The sequence below is a fragment of the Periplaneta americana genome, chromosome 10, assembly GCF_040183065.1.
Source record: "Periplaneta americana isolate PAMFEO1 chromosome 10, P.americana_PAMFEO1_priV1, whole genome shotgun sequence".
Lineage (NCBI taxonomy): Eukaryota > Metazoa > Arthropoda > Insecta > Blattodea > Blattidae > Periplaneta > Periplaneta americana.
In genome coordinates this window covers 149036324-149059685 of record NC_091126.1, presented here as the reverse complement: position 1 = coordinate 149059685, position 23362 = coordinate 149036324, and the positions used below count along the sequence as shown (strand labels likewise).

Sequence of the window (23362 nt, the reverse complement as noted above, 5' to 3'; positions counted from 1 at the left end):
TAACTTTTAATTTGAAGGACGCAGTATGACTCGAATATCGGGATTTACCATTCATTGTTAAAAGTTTTAACAGACGGCTTTTGACAGGTTTCCCTTTTCGAGTCTCAAACTCAACTGATGCGATCCAACCAACGAGCTAGATACTAACTCGTTGGATCCAACACAAAGCTTTCAAACCACCACCATTCAAATGGTAGGGGGAGGTCAATAGCCTATACTGGTATTTTTAAAGGACTTTCATAGACGAGAAGGTGTGCCTGTAACAGGTAGCTGTCCGGTCCCAAATACCGCTATGCACTCTCTTGTTACGGCATTTAAGATACCGTACATTCAGGGCTCCTCAACATAACACACCTCATTACTTCAAGTTTCAGCATGTACTTGTTACAGTATTTCACGAATATTAAATGCGTGAAATATACGAGGAAATTAATTTATTAAATTATATAGTAAATAATTTGGGTGCGTGAAATATGCGATGGCGTGAATTACGCGAGTAAATACGGTATAGCTTATATATTTAAAGAGTAAAAATGAATTTATTTTAACCTTATTTAAACTTTAGAAAAAAGTTTTAGAAAATAGTACACAGGAAAATTAAAGCATGGAGAAATATATTTGTGCCTATATACAGAGCGTTCAAGCCAAGACGTCCACTCACTACTGATGGCTGTGCGACCTCCACATGCTATAAGGGTCGCCTGTCTCCCACCGAACATTGACCGTAATTTTCGGCATAAAACTCATAATATTGAAATAAAAGGTTTACCTTATTGTGGTAATTGCTGGAAATGGTGACCTTCGGCATTCAGGCATGCTTGACATCGCTTCACCACATTCCTGGATACTGTCCGTAGTTCACTTTCACTCATGTGATGTACTACATGAGTTTTGTATGGTTTTAACTAAAACAATTTAGTGGCATATTGAACTGAGGTTTTTGACATCCCTACTTCCTGGGTTAATCATCGAAAAGATTTCTGAGGGCTTCTTTCTAATCGAAAACCTATTTAATCTAATGTTTCCTCAATTAAGCCCCATATATTCACTCGGCACTCCTTATTTTGAATGAAGCCTGTCTCGTTAAATTTCTTTATGAGTCAGTATAATGTTTTTTTTTTTTTTATTATTTGGCACAGGACCATCAGGAAACGACGTCTGAATTTACGGCAATATGCTCTCCACATATATTTCACGAAAATGCGATGTTCTATACCAGTGATCGCCAAAAGCTGTGTCGCGACACATGCCCCTGTCTCCACCCAAGCGTAACCATGACATCATATCCCCACCCTCTGTTTACAGCCATCACTTCGATATAAGTAAAGACATTTATCAGCAGCGGACGTACGCATGTAATGTTACAAGTGTGTAGGATAATATGTTTCGATATCTTTTCGAAAACAGATAGTAAGTAAAAACTTAATTTTAAGGAGCAAGGAAGGAAAAGTATTTATTTTTTGCAGAGGGCAAAAATATGAGATACTTAATTTGTTGTAAAATTTTAAATGAAGTATAAAAGAACAATGTACGTTGTCATTATTTTTCTTGTTATGAAGACTACCTCGCCCTTACCTGTAACTTGAATAACAAAAGAACAATAAAAAGTAACGGCTTATATGTCTTAATCAGGGTAAAATACTTCGTTTTTTTCGACATATGTAGTGTAATTTGTATATTTCATTAATTAATAAACAATAAAAAGTATTGGCTTCTATGTTTTAATCAGTGTAAAATACTTCCACGTTTTTTTTTCTAAGTATGAGTGTAATTTGAATATTTAATTAATAAATAAACAATAAAAAATATCGGCTTCTATGTCTTAATCGGAGTAAAATACTTCAACGTTTTTTTTTAAGTATGTAGTGTAATTTACAAATTCGTGACCAGCCTGGTACGTTTTTATAATTTCAAATTACTGCTGATGTAAAGTACACGCTCTTTCTATGTTAAATAAGAAAATAAATTTATGTTATTTTATTAATGATACAAAAATAATTAATAGGAGGATAAAAAATTAACATGGAAAAAAGTGTGTATAGTTAATAAGTAGAAGAATATTATATTGCTTTCGTTTTTTGGTCACAGTCCGTCTCTGCACTGTTATTCACTGCATTACCTGAGGAGATACCCACTCCACCCCTCTCCCTGCGATAGTAGTGTGCGAGTTGCATTTCTATTACGTCACATTGTCGTAGTGTTTGGCAACCACTGTTCTATACTGTAATCACAACACAAATGCACACAACAGAGGTGCACTGAATACTGACTTGAATCTACTGTACTAGCGGGCAGCTTAACACTGGGACCCACATCATTCCCGCCTGTCAACCAGCTTTCATGATAGTGGGGGACATCTTGGCTTGAACACTCTGTACTTATACCGCAAAAATAAAATGATTGCAAATATACTATATGTTAAGTTAATTTGCACATATATACCTTATTTACTACAAAATGTAGTGGGAAGATAACATGAATAATAAATATAAACGATGTTCCAAATGTAAACCTATTCTAATATCTAAAGATTTGCTTGATAATATTCAAAGTAATATAAACCATAAACGAGATAGATTTCCTGAAGATATTAATTATACATGCATTGTCGGTTAATCTTAGATTCTAAGAGTACATGGATTACATTGGCAGCATTACAATGTGACGTTGAGATGATAGGGGATATGTCTTGTTTGTCCATTTTTACATTAATAACCAAATCTCATCATTTATGTATGGTTTATAATTAAATTATAAGTTATTATATTTAGAAATAACTCAATATTGGAGCATTCTCAAAACGGTCATTCTTCTATTGAACTGTTGAAGTTTGTAATAAAATTATGGTGTATATTAATAGCCTATATTTCGGCAGTTAATAAATCATTACCATACAGAAACTACAGATGGTTTCAGTTTAGTGAAAGACAAGCAGAACTTGTTTATATAATATTAGCTAATTATGATTTCAATATGAATGTGAAAAGAATTTAAATAATCCTGTTATTGCTGAAATTACGTTTAAAGTGAGGAATTATGTCTATGATTTGATAGGGAAACGAATGAAAACATTTCTAACATTGCTTGTACACCATTTCGAATGTGGTGAAATCTTAGTTGTACTTAGTGTGGTACGATTTTGGAAGGAACTTGTACTCGAATTTTGTGTATGTAACATTTGTAGGACAATGTATGTACGTGCATATTCAGGTTATTATTATTATTACTTGTTCGTAATATTTGAATGTGTCCTTTTGAAAGCTTAGTATCATTCTAAAGTGGACCAGGTTCACAAGAGTGGCTTATGAGGGGATGAATGCTAGTTGAGTCCAGCTGGCAACGATAACTGTATGCATGATGTTTCATCTTAACATTTTACTGTATGTTACTCCTTCTATTATGTTTTTATTAAAAATGGAACTTGAATTACTAACCTTCATTAATATATTGGTGATGATGATGATTATGATGAGAGTAGCAAAGTATTAGTGACGATGATGATGATGTAGAGGGTGGAAATTATGCTCTAAAGTTACAGGTCTTAATCTGTTAGTCAGCGACTCCATCTTTTACTTGATCAGAGACTTCATCTTTTACTTGAATGTGTTTAAATGTTTATCCTTTTTGTCCAAGTCTTCAACATGATAAAAATTATTATTATTATTATTATTATTATTATTATTATTATTATTATTATTATTATTATTATTTTACATTCTGAGTTGTCAAACTTGAGTTTCTTAGAACAGTGCATCCCAAACAACAGGCATTTACTTAAAAAATGTTCACATGTGATAGGCAATTAGGATGTCTGGCCTTGACCGGCTTACAATAATGGAAGACTTTTCTTTTATCAGAGGTTATTGACGTGTTTGAAACATTATCGTGCTCATTTATAATGTTTGGGAAGCAGTGATTTAGACTCTTGATGTGGTTTCCTTGTGACAGTTCTTAGTTTCCAGAATGTGCTTTGCAGCTGTGAGATGTTCACCAGATGTTGTCTGTTGTGTAGTATTAATCATAGGTCACCAGTTGGATGAGCCTGACAACAATTGCTATGTAAATGTCTTTATGCCCATCTTGAAGTGAATGTTACATTTATACTGCATATTCCTTCTGTGTTCTGTGGACCACCCATGGCATACTATAAAGGTACATTTCATTTCACAGGGAATCTCCAAGGACTTGTGTTTTCCTTCTTTTTGGGGATTTCCCATAGTTATTCAGGTCTCGTCTCAGCCTCTCAGCACAAAGTTTACGATGTTGCAAGAATATTATGGCTTGGGGTTCAAAACATTTGATAACACGGTCATGGTTGCAGATATTCAGTAACTCAACTGCGGAAGAATGTTGGAGTTTGTTTGTTTGATTTGTTTTTAGTCAGGTTATAGGGTAAAATTTTACAATTCATTTTATATTTTCAGATATGCCTAGTAATATAATAGAATAAATATATATAAATTTCAATCATAAGACACATCTATTTGCAAATGTTTATTTGCTATATGAATATGGAATATATTAACGTTTTCGCCTTATTGGGCATCATCAGATATAATAAAATATGTAATCTGAACCTTGATCAAATTGAACGAATAACAAATGAGCAATGTATTATACATGGTGTTGGATCTTCATGAGCTTTATGTATAAAACTATAAATAAAATTGGAGGATAATTAATTTCAATGTGATGCAAACTTTTAAAATTGAAATTGGTTGTGTATACATATAACTCATGTTACAGTATAAATACAAATTAATCAATTAGAATTATACGAATTATCAGTAATGTTAAAATAAATTATGAATAAAATGAATATATTAGCTTAAAAAAGAATTAATTAAAATTCACATTGTTCGAAGAATGAAATGTGAAATGTCTTAAGGTACTATACAATATTGATGTTGTGTTGTGACTGATGGATCTTATGTAGTAAATGATCAATAACAACCACTATTTGCATCAATGTCAGATAACATTCAGATCACAAGCGAACATATACTACATAAGATCCATCAGTCACAACACAACATCAGTATTGTATAGTACCTTAAGACATTTCACATTTCATTCTTCGAACAATGTGAAATTTAATTAATTCTTTTTTAAGCTAATATATTCATTTTATTCATAATTTTTTTTAACATTACTGATAATTCGTGTAATTCTAATTGATTAATTTGTATTTATACTGTAACATGAGTTATATGTATACACAATCAATTTCAATTTTAAAAGTTTGCATCACATTGAAATTAATTATCCTCCAATTTTATTTATAGTTTTACACATAAAGCTCATGAAGATCCAACACCATGTATAATACATTGCTAATTTGTTATTTGTTCAATTTGATCAAGGTTCAGATTACATATTTTATTATATCTGATGATGCCCAATAAGGCGAAAACGTTAATATATTCCATATTCATATAGCAAATAAACATTTGCAAATAGATGTGTCTTATGATTGAAATTTATATATATTTATTCTATTATATAGGGTAAAAGTTAGAACTGCATATTTCTGTTACACCCGAGAGATCAATCTCCTGCTGTAACAGCAGACGAAGAAAGCAGACAACGATTGAGAGTTCTTTCTGTTTGCTCTCACGGAGGTAACATGGTTGTTCATTATAATATGTAATTATTGGCATACAAATTTATAACTATTGGAACTCTGGAGTGTTGGTGTTCTTGCATTCTGAACTCCATTAACTGTTAGTCAGAGTTCTAGTGTATTGGCTGTCTGTGCTGGTGATCCAGGTTCAAAACTCGATGAATTTCAAGTGAAAAAATAAGGTAGTAGTGTAGGTTTTGGTTGTAGTACACTAGTTCATCGCAATCATATCAGAGAAGGTATTCATACGGTCTTGCCAGTTAGCAAATCAGCTGCATAATATACTATACAATAAAATATTTTATCTAAATAGAGGTTAAGAGAAAAATGCTCTAGTCATACAAATCAAATTTTTAATTATAGACAATCACTCCTGTATGTAGCACCTAGTTTAACAAATACAAACAAGTCAAGTTAAGATTAATATACTTAATTTACTCCCTTTATAGTATTATATCCATTTTGACTTCGAATGTCTATGACAGCTTTCTATTAACTGATATAAAAATGCTGTGATCATTTGTATCTAGTGTAGCTAGAACTGTTTATACCCGTAGATAAACTATTATTTCCTCTTACTTCACATGAATTTGGTGTTCAGAACTAATGCTTACAATCAAGAGAATATTTTGATATAATACATTAACGAATGTGGACCACCGATAGGCGTTTATTATTGCACGATTTATTAACATAACTACTGTACAAATTAAGAAAGCTGTGTTTTGAGTTTAACACAGAAAATATATCGTACCTTCCCAATATATTACGTCAGTGTAATTCTAACATCCAATCAACTCCTTTAAATCAGTAGATCAGTACATTACGAAATATTAAAGTGGTCCACAATTTTTAGTCTGTTGAGCAAGTATTATTTTACTAATTTCTCAAAATAAAATTCTGTGGCCAGCAGGAAGAAGGTCTTAAGTAAAAATTGTATACTTTTCAGAAGAGCAGTAGAGAGATTGAAATTGGTGTCAATTATAGAGTTTTTTTAATTAAGAGGTTTTTCCTGGATATTATTTGTTTATAAAAAAGGTAATGTTGCTTATTTAATAATTTTCTTGATTATTTCCAAAAATAGCCGCACTTAAGCCCCTTTAAGAGTAGAACCCAAACTGTGTAGAAGAGACTATGTAAACATGAGACCTTTTTCATGTCAAAATAAATGAGTAACGTAAATTATTAGGAATGCAAAATGGGTCTTAAACAATTATAGGATTGTTTACCCTGGTGCTTAAAGTTTTAAAAGGAAAGGACATCAGTATGTGATAAACTGACTAAAATACAAGTTAGACCTTTTTAATAGGGAAGCATGGAAAGTAAACATGTGGTGGTTTGTAAGGAATAAAGTATTAAATATTCTTAAGTTCTTTATTCTGTGTGTGCTCGATTCAAAAAGTACTTAGGACATTTGGTAATGCTCTATAAATCCAGTCAGGAGTCTTATTTGGCTTTAGCCATTTTACCAGATTGTAGAGAATTGTTTCCGCTTTCAGAATATATAAAAATCACATTTTCACAAAAAATTGACTTAAGACCTTTTTCCTCCTGGCCACAGAATTAAAATAACACCTACTTGAGAATATTTTTAAAACATAATTCGAAGTAGCTTGCTACCAACAACTAACCCACCTAAAAGTGTGGTAGATATTTTGTATTAGTGATTATCTGGCAAGTGAAAATTCACCTTAATTTCTCTATCGAGCACAATCATTTAAAAAAAAAACTAATACCGGTATAGCTTAAATAATGATTATTTTCATTAACTGGCCTGAAATTGAAACATCAGTGCGCAGATGCAAATTATTGTTACTGGAGTAAAGGTAAGACTTTCAAGTTTGTTTAATTCCTGAGGAAAGTGGAATCCAAACAAATTATCATTCAAATTGCTGAAGTCATAAATTAATCATAACTCAGTTTCTCAAATGATGCATAGGTGATATTTACTTCAAGTTCTTTCCTAAAAGTTCTGTTAGACACAATAATTCAAGTAATATACTGTTGTAATGTAAATAAATCGCACATCAGAGTCGAGGAAGGAGATTAACGAGACAGAATCGAGTATATTTCACATATATCTCAGTGAGAAGAATGAGAGTCATCATAAATTTAAGCGTAATTTCAAAGACTTCATATTATAATATTCTTGAGATGATTTCCATTCTCTGTAATGTCTTCACAGACATAGTTGTGATTCATACTGTGAACATTCTGTTAGTACATCAAGCATTCTTCGAGATATTTTGTTCGTATAACCATTTTAGTAACATACATTAGCATAAAATAAAATCTTGCCTTAAATAAAAAAAAACTCATTTTATTTGTATGTCGATATACATAGTAACATAATAATAGAAAGCTGTCTTTAATTTGGCTCAAACATTATACATGTAGCCTACAAAGGGTAATTTTAGGACAATGAGAGTCAGTAACTGTTGCAAACATTGTTGAGGATTTAGATAGAACAGTGAGCAATTTATGTAGTTTGCATATATATTAAATTCACCCTCTAAAATGGAAATTTTGGCAGAAGTAAACTCCCAGAAGGAGAAGAAGAAAAAGGTGGAGGTTAAAACTTTTGCAGCATATAAATCAGTAAGCCAATTCGTCATAACATTTCAAATTTCATTATCTTTTCAGTTATAAATGAAATACTGAATTCTAAAATGCATTTTATATTCACTTAATAGTATGCGAAAATAAAAAAAATAAACATATTAAATTATTACATTATTATTAGTATACAGGGTGAACCATAACTCTACCGACAAACTTTCACAGGTTGTTCAAGGATGTTGACTGAGTGTTTTGATATAAGGAACCTATGGTTTCCGGTGACTTATTACTGAGTAATGTGTTGTTGATGTAATTACTTGTAGCATGTCGTTTGGACAGTGATAAGATGGGTTCTGATAGATTACAAGGAAAAATGAAAAAGTAATCAACTAAGTTCTGAAGTAGGTACTGTAATATCGTAAACCGTAATATGAACATTACAAAAATTACATGAGTAATGAAACAAACATTAGAACAAAACGCATACTTGTTTGTTAAATACTTCACTGTACAGTACACTGTGTACTCTTCATTTTGTTTAAAGCAGCTGTTCAAAATGTCGATCGCCATGATCTCTACAGACCACAGTCGACACTGAAATGGATCTGGTTGCAAGGATTCTGAAGCCGCTGAAGAGATGCGCCAGTCGCCTGGGATGATAGAGCATATGCGACATGGTGTGTTGCTGTACAGTTTGTTGAGATCATGGCGGTCGACATTTTGAACAGGTGCTTGAAACAAAGGGAAGAGTACACAGTGTACTGAAAAGTGAAGTGTTTAACAAACAAGATGCGTTTTGTTCTAAGATTTGTTTCATTATTCATGTAATTTTTGTATTGCTTGTTTTACAGTTTATGATATTACAGTACCTACTTCAGAACTTAGTTGATTAATTTTTTATTTTTTCTATCAGAACCCATCTTATCACCATCCAAACGACATTCTACAAGTAAACACATCAACAACTCAGTAATAAGTTACCAGAACCCATAAGTTTCATACTTGGTCAACATCCCTGAACAACCTGTGAAAGTTTGTCGGTAGAGTTCTGGTTCACCCTGTATATACACGCTTGAATTCAGAATAGTCTCTATGCTCTAAACAATATAGCATAACTGACAGTTCCAAGTATATTGCTAAAGTTTGAATTAAAGGGGATAATTATTAGACTCTAAAGAGGAGCAAGTGAATTGTTTTTAGCTTGATTTGAGTGACTCCAGCAGGAGTCGAACTCGGCTTATAATGTAATGGAGACTTTCAAACCCTGTCATCAAAGCTGCAGTGCATAGAAGGGCGGAAACTAATGGTATCCAATTCTAATGAAATTTATGAACTTGGAATAAAAAAAATATCAGGTTTGATATGGTTGGAATAAGCAAATTTCTAACCTTTCAACACAGTTGATGGTTTTTGGATGTTAAGTTACCTGTGATAGCATGCTACTTTTTCATCCATATTAAGAGGTTTAAAAATTTCCCTATCAGGGGTGCCCAACATGATAATTATTTTCCCTTTATCTTGTATAACAGGCCAGAGAAAGAAGTGTAATTTAAAGCAACTACAAATAAACGGTGTGCTTAAAGTATTATACAGTGCCTAGTTTTGAAAGTTTCTGTAAGTATATTGTATACAGAAAATAAATATTTCTTTATAATTGTATTTAGGCACTTGTATAGCTAACTCTCAGAAGAGTTCTTCTAGACCATTGGAAATACGTAAGCCTTGTCTGGCCTGACCAAGTCCGTGTTGTGCATCCCTCCCTTTCCTACTTAGTAGGATGTTCTAGGTATCACTGGATTGTAATAGGTTTGCTACTCACAACTTTTATTTGCCAAATTCAGGACTAACATTGCATTGGAGATTGCTTGAACGTAGTGGTTTTCATTTCCCCTAGCTTTTTTTGTATTAGATTAGAATTCCCCTGGTGAAAAATATTAGCAAGATAATTATGAAGAATCTCAACAATGGACATTTAATGTTTATAGGACATTTATATTTAAGTATGGAAAAATTAATTCATTTCTTCATATCTGTGCAATCTGGGATGACATTCAATATTATAATTAAATATCCTGTTGATATATTAGAAAGGTATTTTTATTTTTATTGTGTTTTGGTATTCTATATACATATGGAGGATTTATTATGAACTAATGATAACACTGTGGTAACTGTACTAATTAACGGGTATAGGTATTATAGTAGTGTTAAAATGTAGTAATAATAATAATAATAATAATAATAATAATAATAATATAAAAAAAATCTGAAAAAAATTCAACTTTTGGACACCAGACCAAGCCCTATCAGTGCCAACAATCATATCTCGATCAGACATGACTTATTCAGCCCACTGTGACTTCAAATCCATTATAAATAATCCTAAATATAATTCATTGCGGCGGGAAACTAGATCTAGACACACAGATAGGAGAACTAATACCCTGGATGATATTAAGATATTCTCCAGTTCACCCGATTAATTTTGCAGTATACTAACCATCATAAAACATTACATTTCAGACATAAAAATAGACCTTGAAATGGAAAAATGCTCTTCTTTCCGTACAACCATAGGAAAATTTATAAAAGTTGAGAATTAGGACGTAGACATGGTCAAATGACCAAAGCAAGCCTATAATTACCATATCTCACAAAATCGTATAATCAACTATACTCAGATGAAAACTTTTTTATGTAGACTTTTTACAGTTTTTTTCAACATCAGATCTCACAATATCGATAAATATGTGAGACAGCTCTGCACTCAGATATATTGTTCTCTTGGAATTCTGAGCTGGAATGACTCATATCTACGTACATTAATTAAAAAAATATGTAACAGAAGTTTCATGACAAATTTAGAATACATCAGGAGGACTATGTGGATTGACTGTATTTACTGAGATTCTCATGTGAATGATGACTGATAGAAAGCATAAACTTTTGTCATTTCTAAGTAACTAACTTTCGAAATTAATTTAACAGCAAAGAACTGGAACATAAACTAGTGGTCCATTTAATATATTTACATAGCTCTGAAAATGTCATTTCCTGAAGAACCTGACTTGGTACAAATTGATTAGTGGCATGGAATGTGGCATACTAAACCACTTTATGGACAGTTAAAGACGAAAATGTGAACAAAGAATAGTATGTCCTCTGGCTCAGTAATAGTTGACTACAAGCAGAGACCGAGGAATTCAAGTAACTTTTGCATCAAGCATACCATCTACAAGTGAAACCATTCATCATATCATCTCTGGATGCCAAAATCTTGTCCACACTGATTACATAAACAAGCGTGGCCAAATTTTAAAAATCTTCTATCAGTAATTAACGAAAACATTTAAATTAATCACTATGTTTACACATATTATAACTGCAGTCGTCAGTCAGCTGTTTAAAACAGTACAGACATTTTGTTTTGTGATAAGAATATAATGAGAGACAGAACAACATATTACAAGCTAGACATTCATAATGGACAAGCTCAAAAAGAGTAACATATCCAGTGCTAATCAAAAAAATAAAAGGAACATTAAAATAATAAAATTTCAAGAACTGAAAGTCAAAATTGGGAAGATTCAGAAGGAGTAATATGTGGTTTAGATATTTTCTTTCTATGTATTTACTCTTTTCAATAAATGTTTTCACTAAAATGAAAAAGAAAAATAAAGAAAGAAAGAAAAAATAAAATAATTAAGTAATATGCAGACATTCCACATTACAGGAAAGTTCCTAAGTATTTGCTAGAAATTGAAGACCAACAATAATAATGATAATGATAATAATTATGATTGTGATAGTGCTGAAGAAAAGAAGAAAAACAACCAAGAATAAGGATAGAGATTATTTTATAAATAAATTAGAAACAGTGTATTGTATGGCTGCAACTGCATCTAATGATCGCAGTTGAACTTTTGCAGATATAATCTTCGTGTGTTCAGCTCTGCAAGCCAATAGATCGTAGAACCATAGTGAGTACTGAAATAGAATACTCTCTTGAAACTCAGGTTTGCATTCACATTCATAATGTGCCTCACAGTATCTGAAACATGCTGGCTGTAACACTTTGTAGAGAATGATGTATGCAGTGCTCCAGATAAAATGATTGCTACCATCTTTTGAACATCCATTATCACTTTCTGCAAGGTTCTAAAAAGAGTTCATAATTGATGCAGTGCAAAACCTAGAAATTTTGCATAAGGTATGATATATGTACCATTATATATTAATGAATGAATTAATTAACCAATAGAGACTGTAAACATTACAAAATTGCATCTTTCATAATCTTTGTCCTCCAGTTTCAAACAGTTGCTTTGTGTGTACATCATTTGTAACAACTTTTGACTGTGAAAGCAACAGCTTTCACTCGACGTAGTAAATGTAATCCTGTTGCGCTTTTTTATAAAATGTTGTGCATCAAGATGGCAATACCAATGTGTTCTTAAGGCAGTAGTGTGAAGATAAACCAACATTTAAGTGATACTTTGGGTTAACATTCACGTATGTTTGCCATTTCGTTGCCAAATCCAGTTATTGTTGAATGCCATGTTTTGCATATCAAGACTCTCAAAGTATAAAAAGGCACTGCTATGTACGAGGAAAGGATTAGAATTTTCTGTTGGAAAATACATGAGATGTGAACTTAATTCCATTCATCTGAAGATATAGGCCTACGTCATAAGTGTACACAATCGTAAGTGACAGGTCATTACTCGGGTAGATTTCATTTCACTTTTGAACAGACACAAAGAATGTTACATCTTTCACGCAAGTAAAGCAGTTCCAGCACAGTCATTCTCACTGGTTTAGCAGCGGGCCTTCATATTAATGGGTAAATACTTTATTGAAGGAAAATAAATGCGACGTTGTTCATAATGTATTTAATCATTACCATAAACTGGGGTTACTTTGAACACAGAGGAAACTTTGACCATTTTTTCAGAAAATCATATTTAGGTTTCTACATGCTGCATTTGTTATAGATGGAGATAAATTATCATAAAATCATTCTCATACCAAATTTACCCCCATCTATAACAAGTGCAGTATGTAGAAACCTAAATATGATTTTCTGAAAAAATGGTCAAAGTTTCCTCTGTGTTCAAAGTAACCCCAGTTTACGGTACCTTATTTATCATCAAACACTTCAGTAATATTTCATACTGTATACATTTTATATAACAGTACAATTTGTTCTTGAAGTCGAATCAAGTGTTAAAAATTACTGGTGAATTGATAAGTTTTTCATAGCAAAATATTAGAAATTTGACAAACATGGTTCCACATTAATTGGACAGCAGTGCACACAATAAAGAAGTAATAACAGAGGCAGCATTGTTTTCTGCAAATATCCTTCACCAGGGATAATTTCATTATACACATGAATCAACAGAAATGCAATAGATGTTAGTGATGTTTGTTCAAACTGTTTTTCATATCCAGATGTGAGATGCGTGTGTGTTAGCTCGCTTGTGTGCTGGTCCTAGTGTTGGGGAAGTTTTAACAACTTGCTTCTCACCTTTTTCTAGCCTCCTTATCTACCACCGGTCCCTCCCGTCCGAAAAGTAGCTCTGTTCCCTTAAAAGCTGAAGAAGGCAAATCCCACCATGCCACGAAACCCAAACCTGCCAAATCGGTGAATGGGGTGCAGGGAGCTAAGGTCAGAGGCGACAGGACCAAAGTTGCAGATCAAAAAGATACTAGTAAGTAGCCGTGCCGTGCTGTGCCGTGCCGTGCCTTATATGTGTGCTGGTCTGTGTTGCTATGTCTTACTGTACGCTGGATAAAGACATAACTGTTGCATGACTGTTTTGTTGTATGTACACATATATACACCTTAGAGAAGGAGATTGAGTATATAGAGAATTTTTTTTTATTTTGCAGTACGGAAACTAAACTATGTTTACCACCTGTTAATTAATCCTCTTACACTTAAACAGATCTACAAAATAATTCAAATTATTTTTTACTTCTACAACTACGATTGAAACCCTTTTCTGGTTTTGTGTATAAAGACATGTCAAGAGAAGCAGCATCCGTCAAAGGTAGCACTCACAGAACTATTCTTGACATAAAGCAACTAATGTCACGTGTATCCCTAAAAGTAGCCATTAAATAGTTCCAGATCATTGAGGGCTTCCAATTTCGTCACAAAAAACACACCGCAATCTGACCACTGTGAAACATCTGGAATTAATTTTCATAAAATAGTGTCCGGCAGTAGTTTGGACTTGTGAGAGACAGTGCTGTTAGTATTTCTATGATTAAATGACTAACTGTACGATTTTGTTTAAGCAAATTTAAATTGAAATATATTTTATTTATATGCTGAATTAAAATTTATTTGGAGTCACACCATATCTGAAATAATACTTTGCAACTACTTTTCTTATATAATTGATGTTCAGTCTGTAAGTACACAATTTTAGCAATTATTCGAGTCAGTCCGGATTTTTCGTGCATCATGATTTATAAAGCGATGAAAGTAGAACTGTACATTTCTTGAATTTTTCACACAAATGTTCCTACTTGAATGTTTCTTTTCACTTCGAAAATCATTTTATTACAAAAATTGTTTTGTAGCTGATAAAATAACCATTGTTTTTTAAATATAATTTTATGCTCATATTTATATAAATACACATACTAATTTCAGTTTCACTTATTCAGCATGGGAGAAATGTTTGAAGCAAAGTACTACAGATACATAAGCCATCATAAATGTAAAAGCCTTGTAACCATCAAAATTTATGTACTAGACATATACAGTTGAAATACTTACCCACATACTCAGAATACACAAGTACATTAATAAACTATGCATACATAAAAAGAAAGGTCAGAAAATAGTGCTTCGCTTTACTGAATTTACTCATTGATCATTTACAAAGAAGAAGATCATGCTTGCTTCGCATTATTCTTAGCTGTTAAGTATAGGAGAAAAGCCTTGCTTCTCCTTAGGGCTGAATCCCAGCTTTTCTGTTTATTTATTACAACAATGTAACGTATTTTGGCTAAACAGATTATATTTAACATAAGTTATTACCTTCTTAAATTTTCTCTGACATAATTTGTATTTGTATTCATTGTTTCAAGGATGACAATGTATTGAAACTTCTCATAAACATTTTGTCTCAAAATGTTGAAGGATATTTTGTCCTTTCTAATCGTCAAGCATGATAATTTATATTATCACAGTACAAAGTGGGCGAAAAATGCACATGTTGCTGTCATCAGTATAGATTTACAATGATTTGACATGTGTGTTATGTATCCAAAACATCCATGATATTTGCACAGATGTACTTGGCATTCGTGGAGTCACAGTAAGCTATCAGATTTGGATTTAAAACAGCGCGAAGAAGCCTGCTTCTTTGCCAATTCCCAAAGATAGAAGGTGAAATGAAAGTTCCCCCCCCCCCCACCCTCCTCGATGAATGTGACATGATTAACGAATGGTTGCTTCCTGAATTTCAGAGGAAAGACATGTCTGACATTGTGTGGCTTCAACAAAATGGCATACTAGCTTATTCCGTGATGAGTGTGACAATGCGTTTTATCGAGCTTTTCATAGATAGGTGGATTCATCAGGGATCCGAGAAATTTCCTTCACTTTTGACATGATCATCGCAAAGCCCAAATCTCACCACACCAGACAGTTCTCATCAGCGAATCACAAAGCAGAATGTTCGAAAAAGATGCTACATTGAGAAATGCTGTGAGCAATGTCTTCATGACTGCCATGCCACAAATGCTATGGAAAATGAGCAAATAGACCTGGAGACGCGTCCGTCTGTGCAGAGACCATGAAAGAGTACATGGAGCTGTTTTGGATCTGTAATAAGGAAGTCAAAACATTTTATATCTACATAGATGACAGGGGTATACGAACGTTTTGCCCACTGTGTATTAAATTACTTTGTCTTGAATATGAGAATATGAATCTTTTTTATGCCATTGTTACAAAGGAAGGGAAATTTAACATTATAAACTATCGTAATTTAATGATTGCTATGAAAGTGATGCTTTTGTTTGTGGCTAAAATATTGGATTTTCTCCCATTGTGATACTGTAATAGCCATGCTACTCGCAGTGAAAGATTGCAATCTTTAGATTCTACATTTAACTATTCCTTGCTATGTATTAACAATATCAAAACAACATTTTTTTCATGTTTCTTTGTACATTCAGCATGCATTATGTTTTAGCAAGTGAAGTGAATCGAGAGGAATTTTTTTTACATTTAAGAGATTACGAAACTTTGCCTCAGAATCTGTGTAGCTGTTTACATCCATTTTAGCCAAAGTTTGCTACTACCATTTTGTCTTACAAATTTGAATTGAAACATCATCAAATTTCGTAAATGATGTGATTAGTGTTTTTTATTTACATATCACTTTTAAGCAGTGACACGATTTATGATGAAAGGTATTTAAATGTATATTTTGTGACACCGGTATACTAATAGTGCAGCAAGGGGAGTTTTGGGGAACCCCCAAATCCACACAGGAAAAAACTAAATGCTGTTGAAGCTGTGAAACATTATAACAGTGACTACTTCCAGTAATACACAACCTGTTCACAATAATGGCAACTCTCTCTGTAACTACATGTACTCCTGGAAGGTCATTTTCATCACTAGAAAAACTTATCTTAGGGACAGCGTGGAGAACGAGTACTTTAACGGATTGGCTCTCATGTACATACTGTACATACCTGAATAAGTTTCTGTCAAAGAAAATGATGTGCTCAAGGAACTTGCTAAGAAACGCAGAAGGCTGAAATACAGTGTGTCCAGCTTAAAAGTATAATAAAGGAAAAATGGCTGTTGGTCATTTCGTCGCATTTTAATTTTTTTATGCTCGACCATGCCGAAATGTAGTAATTATACACCTGGTAGAAGCCCTTTAATGCACCTCATTAAAGTACACCTATTCATTATAGTTCAGTTGTTCAGCCAATGAGAAATCACCATTGTAGCATTATAAAACCGCAAGTATCGATTATTCTCAGATATGCAATTGAAAGACAATTAGCGAAACGTCGCGGAGGCTGGAAATCCAATACTGTCGCAGAAGGTTATGTCCTGTTACTATAATAATTAGCGTTAATTGTAAATAATATTCAAATAAATTCAATTTGTCATCTCGTTTTTCAATTCTAAATCAATTTCCAGGTTATATCAATATTAATGTTCATGTTATTCTCTAGATTATATCAAGGTCAATGACTTTCGTTCCTCGGAAAAAATCAATACTTTCGCGTCTGCGCACATCTCACAATTTAGAAGGTCAGTTCCGCTCTTCACTTAGATAACCATAACATGAATACTTATGAATAATTTCAAGTTAGAAATATGGTCGAGCATAAAAAGTCGTATGAAACTTGCTTATAATGGTAATTAAGACGCTCGTATGAAAATTATGAAACTCGCGCTCGTTTCATAAACAAACATACTAGCGTCTTAATTACTACCATTATAGGCTCGTTGCATAATGTACTATTTTATTTCAGTGCATAAATGTTTTTCATTTCGTCGCATGATAATACTGTAATGAAATTAAATCTGTGCTCACCTGTTCTCGATATCCCATGCTCCTCAAGTATTGTATATGGAATTTCTCATTCGAAGTGTATTGTTCATACTGAGTCAAGATGAGTACCGTTGTTCCTTGCGTGTTTGTCCTTTCCGTTTTTTATCAGTGTCCATCCCATTTCTATTTTTCACATTTCTAGTACCTCACATGTAGTCTATGTTTTTATTTTAATACCTACCTATGTTTTTATTTTATGACCATGAAAATAAGTGGATATATCTTAAAAAAAATCATGCTGCAGTCTACAATGGTAACATTCTGCCACATTTGTAGTCCATGCAGTTCGAAGTTATGTTGCTTCAGCCCATAATTCAGGGGGGAAGATTGATGTTACAATATAGTTTCCCACAATATAATGAGAAAATTCAAAACAGGGGCGTCTGATATTAGTTCTACAAAAGTGTCTGATACTTCTGATGCTGGTAAACACGAAAGAACAAAAAATAAAAGTTTTTAACAACTTTCGAATTTCAGACTTTTGTTTCGGAGCTCGTACTTTGGTATACGATTTCCTTTAATTTTCTTAAGCTAACCCTGTCCTAAGTGAAATTTATACTCTGTAATTTTAACACTGGGACAATTAATTTTGGGAGCATTGTGTGATGCTATTTCAAAATCTAACAAAAGCTTTGAAATTATTGACTGCTTTCTACATATTGGAAGCATAATTTCTTCAGGTATTACCGCATGTTGTTATATGTTCGGGTGTCCACAGGAATATTGAAATTATTAAAAACACGAATTTATGGTGTAGGCCTACAGTTGGTAGAAATGGTTGGGAGAATAGTCAGAAGTACCATCAGCAAAACAATGATATATTCATTATTCATAAGAAAAGTTAGATTTATTTTACAATTTATCAAGACGATTCTACTGTTGACTCCACATAAGAATACTCTCAATGTGTGTAACTATATTTTCGGCCAAAGCATGTTATAAGGCTTTTTGGTGGAATAGGAGGAAGCATTTTACAAAGTGTTCTATAAATTGCTTTCCTGAACGGAACAATTTCAGGAAAAGCAATCTCAAAACTATTATTTCCTTTAATTTCGGCCCTAATCACCTTTTTTTTTTTTTTTCAGATGTTGTAGGACTTTTTCTTTTTTAATTAGATATGATGAAAATATATTTTCATGATCATGATACCTGTTTCATCAACGTTTAAAAGTTTCTCGTGGTGTGTTTCACTGTAAACTTGTATGTCTTGTCCTCTGTTACTTTTGATTGTTTTAAAGTCCATGTTTACATAATCTTAACACATTAAAATAAACACACTTATCTAAACTCTAAAAGAACATTTGTTTACAATATATTAACATATTAAAATACACACTTATTTAAATCTCTGAAGGAGCATTTGTTTAAAAATTTCGCTAAATGCTTGGGAACTATATTGAAGCCATGTTAAGTCACTAACCAATATAAAAAAAAGCAAATACACTACTATATGCTATCACTAAGGCTAAGCAAAAGCACAGAGTGCCTTTGCCTACTAGATAGACTACAATAGCGTACATCACTATAGCCAATTCTGAACGTATCTACATTAAAAGAAGAAGTGCGATGAAATGAAACATATGCCCTAAGGATAAAATGCGACGAAATGAACTGTAGCGAGGAAAATTTACATTTTATGTTTACGCATCAGCATAATAAGCGATATACATGGTGTGAAAAATGAACTCAAAAAGTTTTTTTTTTTTTTTTGACAGTACCGGCATGTCATGATAATGCATTGTGCATGGGCATAACTGCATTGTTGCTGAGAAAGCATATTACGCTGCATTTGTGACTGTGGACTCAGTAGCAAATGGTTTTCTATTTGCTTTAGTTGGGATCAATGAGAAGTTCTGTTTCATTCAAACTGTAATTATAAGTAATGAAAGATTAAATTTTGTTACTGTATGTATTATAGTCAGATTTTTTTTTTAATTCAACCCCCCCCCCTCCCTCACACCAAATTCTGGCTACGCCACTGGGTATACTATTGTTTCTATTCTTAAAAGATCTCTCGTAAATTATAGAATGACACAACATAAGTTCCATAGAAACCAAATACTGGTTTCACTGCATAATGTGCTAGTATTCTAGCCTCCATGAATCGGCATCATACTCATCCTTTCAATCTAATTTTAAAATTTAGAAGTATGTTCGCTTTAACTGAAGTGGATTATTGTTCATTATTGACTCTTTTGAAAATACAATAAATATTATATGAAACAATTGCTGTTAATTTCTGGAAATGTAGAAATGTGATGTTGAAGAATTGAAGTGACCTTCCAGTACAATGCTAACGTTAATACTACTTTAATCTCTAGGAAAGATGAAAACATTATTATGAGCAATATTGTTTCCCTGAAGTCGTTTCTACTTGTACTTAAAATAGAGAGGGATTGAATGTGATAATTGGAGAATTGAATTGAATTGAATTGAATTGAATTGAATTGATTTGAGTTATATACTTATAAATATTTGTCGTCGACCTGGTTGGCGAGTTGATATAGCGCTGGCCTTCTATGCCCAAGGTTGCGGGTTCGATCCCGGGCTAGGTCGATGGCATTTAAGTGTGCTTAAATGCGACAGGTTCATGTCAGTAGATTTAATGGCATGTAAAAGAACTCCTGTGGGACAAAATTCCGGCACATCCGGCGACGCTGATATAACCTCTGCAGTTGCGAGCGTCGTTAAATAAAACATAACATTTATAAATATTTGTCATAAGAAGACTTTTAATATAAAATACCCAACAGTACTTAATATGCTGATATTGTAACATTATGCAACACGCAGAATAATCGTAATTCTTCTTCAACAACAAAAAGCCTATTAATTTGAGAAAAATTCATTCCAGTATATGTATATAAAAAAAAAATATAAAAATAGTACTGAACGTACTGCTCAATTCCATTTCTTTCTCATTGATGATGAACTTCGTGTTTATAACAGATATTCACTAACGTATATAACATGTTTTGTTCTCCTTCACAGTTAAAAAAAAATGTTATTATTCTTTAATATAAATACAGGATATGGCAGAGAAATGGGCATTTTAACATCATGTTTGCGCATGCGCTGTTGTAATTGGAAACTGATTCATCCATTGTCATATAACTACTGCTATGCCATTTAGTTATAATGACAAAGTGGACAGGTGAAAAAAGTTCTGTCACTCTTACAGTAATTAAAAAATATATATACAGTGAAACCTGTTCAAGAGGGAAGTGACATGGTCCTAATTTTTTTTTTCCGTTGGGGACAGGTTTCCATATTATTCAGGTGTTACATTAAAATGGAATATTTTATCATTCGTATACATGAAAAACAAAATGACACGTTGCAAACTGCAAGGAGTACAAAATATTCCGTTGAACACTACTCACATTATATCAGCTTTCTGTAGCGTATTCTGTTGGTGAATCATCGTGATTGAAATCTCATTTTCTATACAAATGTTATTGTAACTCAATCATTACTCATTAAACACTACTAAAGTTTACTAATCTCATTGAATTTAATATCTAACACTATACTATAATACTGTTCTGTATATCACTGCACATTATTAACTAATTGGACTAGGAGCCATCCATTAGAAGGCTTGAATTCTGGTTTATCTCATTTTTTTCCCAGTTCAATGGCTTGCTTTGCTAAATAGATCCAGAAATTGGCATGTTCTTTGAAAGGTCATGAAGAACCCGCTCCCACAACAGTTCTTTTATTTCCACATAAACAGTTGTTTTCCGGTTTCTTTTATGTCACCAATATTGGCCACAAGCCACTCACTCATGATCTTGATCTTTAAAGTGTCACACTGAGTTTTTCACAACTAAACTTCAATGTTATTTCACATACACTTCGTTTCTAATTTTCCTTTAACTCGATAACGTTTATTTCATCACTTAATGTTAATACCACATTTTACGCAACTTTTTTACCAGGAAATCACTACACTTGCGCTCTATCTAGGTATGACAGTTCACGGGTGTGAAGCATTGAAAATCTTTGAAGGGACTCGTCTGCCTAGTCAACAGGGTAATAAAATTTATGACTGACAGGCCAACACACCCTCGCACCCTCTAAAATTTTGCAGAGAAAACTTGTTTTTATCTTAGTGACCTACATATTTCGTATATTCCTTGAAATTACACCCTGTTTCAAAATATAGTGTATCCAAAATATTATTTCCGTTTTGAACAGTAGCAGGCAGTTTCTGTTTCCACGTTGGACAGTTTCCATTTTATTCAGGAAAAATTACAAAATAATACATAAGAATTTTGCCGGGACCAATAAATTGTTCCGAAATAGACAGGATCCGAATTATTCAGGTTCCGATTTGAACAGGTTTCACTGTATATATAACTATGGCAATAACGAAAATTACGAGATGGCAAGAGAGTGTTTGTTTCATCAAGAACTGAATTCAGGATGCCATGATCCTATTCTGTCGGACTGTTATATAAAAGTAAAGGTCACAAAATTTGAAGAAAAGCGATTGGACTAAAAAAAATGAAAGAAAGAAAAAGAAACCGCCTGTAAGAAGAACTGTCTGTACGCCAGAAGATATCACTGTCTAGGAGTTCCAAAAAAAAGGTAACTTTTCTTGGCCGATCAGATTCCCTGATTTGACAGTTTGTGATTTTGCTTGTGGGAATATCTAAAAAGAAGAGTGTACCCGTATTTCAGTCACAGGATATTGAGAAACTCAAAACAGCTATTTGTGAAGAGATCGCTGACATTTCTAGATATTGACTGCAACACTTTGCACAACGTATAGTTGTGAGGAGTTCTTGGAAAGAAATGATAGGCACATAGAAGATGTAATTATTTTATTAAATAGCATGTTATGTTAAGACAGCGTATGTAAATTTATATATAAATAATCTTAAACATCTAACTGGCCTCATACTATCTCCTGTTTACCTGCCAGCCCTGTAATATTTTATTGCTTCAGGGAGTGGACGTATTAAATGACACCAAGTTTTTCAGACAGACACTTTCTTTCGTTTCAAAACTTTATTTTTAGTGACATCCCTTGTATTCAATTGTTTGTACACATATTTGTAGAGTAGCTAGAGCTGTAGCTAAAGTATTCCTGTACCATTAATGTTGCCGTATCATATTAAAATAATAACTGTATGAAATTGTAGTTGCTTTGTAAGTACAAATAGTTCGATTATATATTTTTAAGATGAGTGTGAATTTTCACACATTAAACATGATAGGTATATACATTAATATACGAATATCTCTGTTGTGTGCAATATTAATAAAGTTGATGTAGCATTGTTTCACTTGGAATCTCTTCAGTCATGGACACTATTCCAGTCTCCTTTCTGTAAAGTATTATCACATCACAATTTTGTTAAATCTGTGGTACTTGATGTTAAGTCACCATTTGAATGCAAGTTGTACAACTTTTCACCTGAGATGTAGACTTCAGAATGTCCGCAGCTTAAAATGATGTACAAGTGGAAAGTATATTAGTTTGTTAAGATTGTGGATTACACAAGTGTTTCTTCATCGCTTGTGATAGTCATTGTATAGCCTATTTTAATACATCGAAGCTAATGCA

General features: G+C 32.8%; 1 protein-coding gene across 13 annotated transcripts in view; it reads left to right on the top strand.

Annotated features, from left to right (window-relative positions):
* Positions 1-23362, top strand: part of LOC138708096 (nuclear protein MDM1-like) — a 945585-nt gene that overhangs the window by 855819 nt on the left and 66404 nt on the right. For 11 of the 13 annotated variants that reach the window (XM_069838271.1, XM_069838272.1, XM_069838270.1 and 8 more), the window contains one exon: positions 13723-13896. The exons of the other annotated variants lie outside the window; for them this stretch is intronic. In XM_069838271.1, the coding sequence (XP_069694372.1) occupies positions 13723-13896 (174 nt within the window). The remainder of the gene's footprint in view (positions 1-13722; positions 13897-23362) is intronic. 13 annotated transcript variants of the gene reach the window in all.